Source organism: Nicotiana sylvestris, chromosome 9, assembly GCF_000393655.2.
Source record: "Nicotiana sylvestris chromosome 9, ASM39365v2, whole genome shotgun sequence".
Classification (NCBI taxonomy): domain Eukaryota; kingdom Viridiplantae; phylum Streptophyta; class Magnoliopsida; order Solanales; family Solanaceae; genus Nicotiana; species Nicotiana sylvestris.
Window position 1 is genome coordinate 66101852 of NC_091065.1, and position 3796 is coordinate 66105647.

At 42.4% G+C, this 3796-nt stretch overlaps 1 protein-coding gene across 1 annotated transcript; it reads left to right on the forward strand.

Moving 5' to 3' along the window:
* Window positions 1-2736: 2736 nt before the first annotated feature.
* Window positions 2737-3552, forward strand: LOC138877692 (uncharacterized). Its single transcript, XM_070157320.1, has one exon. The coding sequence runs from the start codon at window positions 2737-2739 to the stop codon at window positions 3550-3552; it is 816 nt and encodes a 271-aa protein (XP_070013421.1).
* Window positions 3553-3796: the final 244 nt, after the last annotated feature.

Sequence of the window (3796 nt, forward strand, 5' to 3'; positions counted from 1 at the left end):
GTTGAAGGTAAGTCACAATGCTTATACTTTTCTGTCGGTGTTGAAAATACCGATAATCTTCATTAATTGGGTAACTCGTACCCTTCTCATCTTGCTCCTTTTTACTTGTTGAAACTTGTATCTATCTTCTGAATCTCTTATTGCCTTTTACCATAAAGGTGGATAGATATTCATGCCTTAAGTGTCCTTATCAAGAATCTTAGTATACACATTATCTGCTAAATACCTCATATTTATCCATCATAAGCATGAAAATTGAGTTCCTATGACTCGACTCATCCACAACTGCATTCAATCCCTTATCAACTATCCTTCCGGATGTACGCATCGTTGTATTACGAATAAGATAAAGTTTAGAAAATTGAGTTCTTACAACTGATCTCTACCAAACCATCTAAAGTAAGAAGAAAGAGGGATAGTCCTAAATGCCCTGTAGCCTCCTGTTTATAAGTGTCGTGCACAACACACCCATAAACAAGACTCTACTATACATGGCTTTTGGACTCCCTAGGACAAAACTACTCTGATACCATTTTTGTCACGACCCAAACTGATGGGCCACGACGGGCAGCCGGTACCTTACTCAACTGAGTACCAACATAATGTATCTTTTTGTGTCATATTATAATAGAGAACTATGCCGGAGAGGCTGCAGTGAAATAGGTAGAATACAACATGTAATACCAATCTATTTGTAAGACATACGAGCCTATAAGCCCCAAAATAACTACTCGTACATTGAATATAGGCCGACAAGGCTATACAATCTCTTACGTACATGACATCTATCTACAAGCCTTTAAGAATAGGTAATCTTCATAAAGGTCGGGACAGAGTCCCGCCATAGCAAACAGTACACATCTAAATCATACTAACCAAACAAGCAACTCCAAGGCAAATGGAGCGCACCATTATCTTCTGCTGAGCTGATAGCCTACTTGGAGGGATCTCGACCTATCTATCGAGACCTTCGGGCATGAAAGTAGTGTCCCCAGGCAAAAGGAATGTTAGTACAAATAATGTACTGAGTATGTAAGGCACATAAAAAAGTACATAACAGACATGGAAGAAGTATAGAGTAAATGACTCAACCTGTAAGTCTGGAAAACTTTGTAAATCATGAAATGCTTATAGTGTCATGCATATGCGTATAAATGTCATGTCGTGCATAGGTACATGTTTCATAACATCATCAGCCTCCGAGGGCGTCCTATCATATCATCTGGGCCACTGTGCGAAAATCATCAACGTATACCAACTGATCAGGTGGTGGTGCATATATAACGCTGTAACCTTTTCCCATATCCCATATACATATATTATACATATATACACGTATATAATGTCATCTGGTCATGGGTCAATGTACATGTATATGTGAAAGTAATGTGTGAGAAGTACGTGAATAAAATCTTTCGAAATGTCAAAAGACCATTATGCCTTTGAATAATATCATGAAGTAAACTTTTTCAACTTGTATGCGGTGAAATCGGAGGGTCCAATTCACTATTTATTGCTTATCATTGGCCATAAAGAGCCTTCGTTGATTTTATTATAATTGTTAGTCATACTCCGATTACCATCGATAGCTCATAGTCAAGCTCCGGAATCGACCTCGAGACCCCCGAATCGACAAGCTCGAGGCCCCGATTGCTAACGTATCAGTTTGGTTATCACCTTATTCCTTGCTCTTATCTCGTTTCTAAACCTCACACATAGCATAAACTGTTAACAACTAGCATAAAAATAGATCACGTATTTTTAGAGTCCCATAATTAAATTTAATTGTTATTACCATTTTCACGGTAAACAGTTTGGCGCGGACCATGGGACTAAAAATAATAGTGATTATTTTCTTGCTGGTTTTACTACATAACGCAAGTTATCTTTCATGCTTTTTCTTGTCCAGGATCTTCGATTTTAGGTCAAAATGTCTAACTCAGTGAATGGATGTGCAAATAACAACCTTGAGGACCACAGAGAAAATGGTGTGGATGTTCTAGGTGTTGGTGTGCCACCACAAAACCCTAGAAATACACCGAAACCAATCCCCATTGACGCGGTCTCATGCGACGTCCAACACATCGACATAAGTTCCCACACTAATAGGAGCGTGCACCTAGAGATCCACAAGAAGCTCGGAAAACCCCAACCAGGGAAGAACGAGAGGTTAGCCTTTATGTTATTTTTGAAATGCTGCAGGCACAATAACTGGCTATTGCTCAGCTGCAAAGTTACCAGAAAACCCCTAGCACAGTAGCACCGGGGACAGCTCTCCCGGCCGAATAGGTATCGGAGAGATCGAGCAATAACAGGTCGATGACCAGTCATTGTAAGATGCTCGAGGACCTCACCAAAAGGATCGAATCGGGCCAGAAAATGATAGAAGCCAATGATAAGAAAGTTGAAACTTACAACTCCAGGGTAGACCAAATTCTAGTAATGCCCTAGATCTTGAAAGGTGTGGACTCAAAGAAGTTCGTACAGAAGCCATTCCTACAGGAAGCGGCCCCGAAACCTATTCCAAAGAAGTTCAGAATGCCAGATCTCCCGAAATATAATGGTACCACGGACCCTAATGAGCACGTTACTGCTTATACCTATGCAGTAAAGTGCAACGATGGAGGGACGACAAGATCGAGTCCGTCCTGCTGACGATGTTTGGAGAAACACTTTCTAAAGGGGCAATGATGTAGTATCATAACATGGGACAAAAACTCTATAGACTCATTTGCTATGCTGGCGGATTCCTTCATAAAAGCGCATGCGGGGGCCGTCAAGGTGGCCACAAGGAAATACGACGTCTTCAAGATCAACCAAAGAGAGAACGAAATGCTGCGAGAGTTTGTATCTCACTTCCAAATGGAACAAATGGAACTACCACCGATCTCTGATGACTGGGTAGTGCAGGCCTTCACTCAAGGTCTAAATGAACGAAGCTCAGTGGCTTCAAAGCAGTTGAAACAGAATTTGGTTGAGTATCCCACTGTGACCTGGTCGGACGTCCACAACCGATACCAGTCGAAGATCAGAGTCAAAGATGACCAGCTAGGAGCCCCCTCGGGCTCTGTATCCAAGAAGGCCTATGGCGAAAGAGCAAAGCCAAATAAAGAAAGATATCAACCATACACCGAAGACAGAAGGAACGCCCCAAGACGCAACCCACCTCGCATCGATCGAAGGATAGACCGGGGACAAAATCCTCAGGGACTCATCAGTAGAGCTGGATTCGATAGGAACGTAGGGCCAACGGAGGCATCTCGCTTATCAGAATACAACTTCAACATCGATATATCGAACATCGTGTTCGCCATTAGTAAAATTAGAGACGCCATGTGGCCTAGGCCTGTACAATCAGATCCTTCTCAAAGGAATCATAACTTAGTGTGTGAATTTCACAACACGCACGGCCACAGGACCGAGGATTACCACCGGCTCCGAGAAGAGGTAGCCCGACTACTTAACAATGGTCACCTCAAGGAATTCCTCAGCGACCGAGCCAAAAATCAGTTCCGAGAAAGAAAGACGACCAAGAAGAACAAAACAAATTAGCCACAACATATCATCCACATGATCTTAGGAGGCATCGACGCCCTATAGGAACCCGTGATGAGAAGGACAAAAATATCCATCACCAGATAAAAGCGAACCCGAGGGTATATACCCGAGGATGCCCTAACATTCAGCGAAGAGGACACCAAGACCTTGTCTCAACCCCACAATGACGCACTGGTAATCTCTTTCCTTGTAAATACATTTCAAATAAAATGTGTACTCATGGATCCAGGTAGCTCGA

Coding starts and splice junctions, on each gene's coding strand:
- LOC138877692 (XM_070157320.1), top strand. CDS start 2,737: ATGCTGGCGGATTCCTTCATAAAAGCGCATGCGGGGGCCGTCAAGGTG.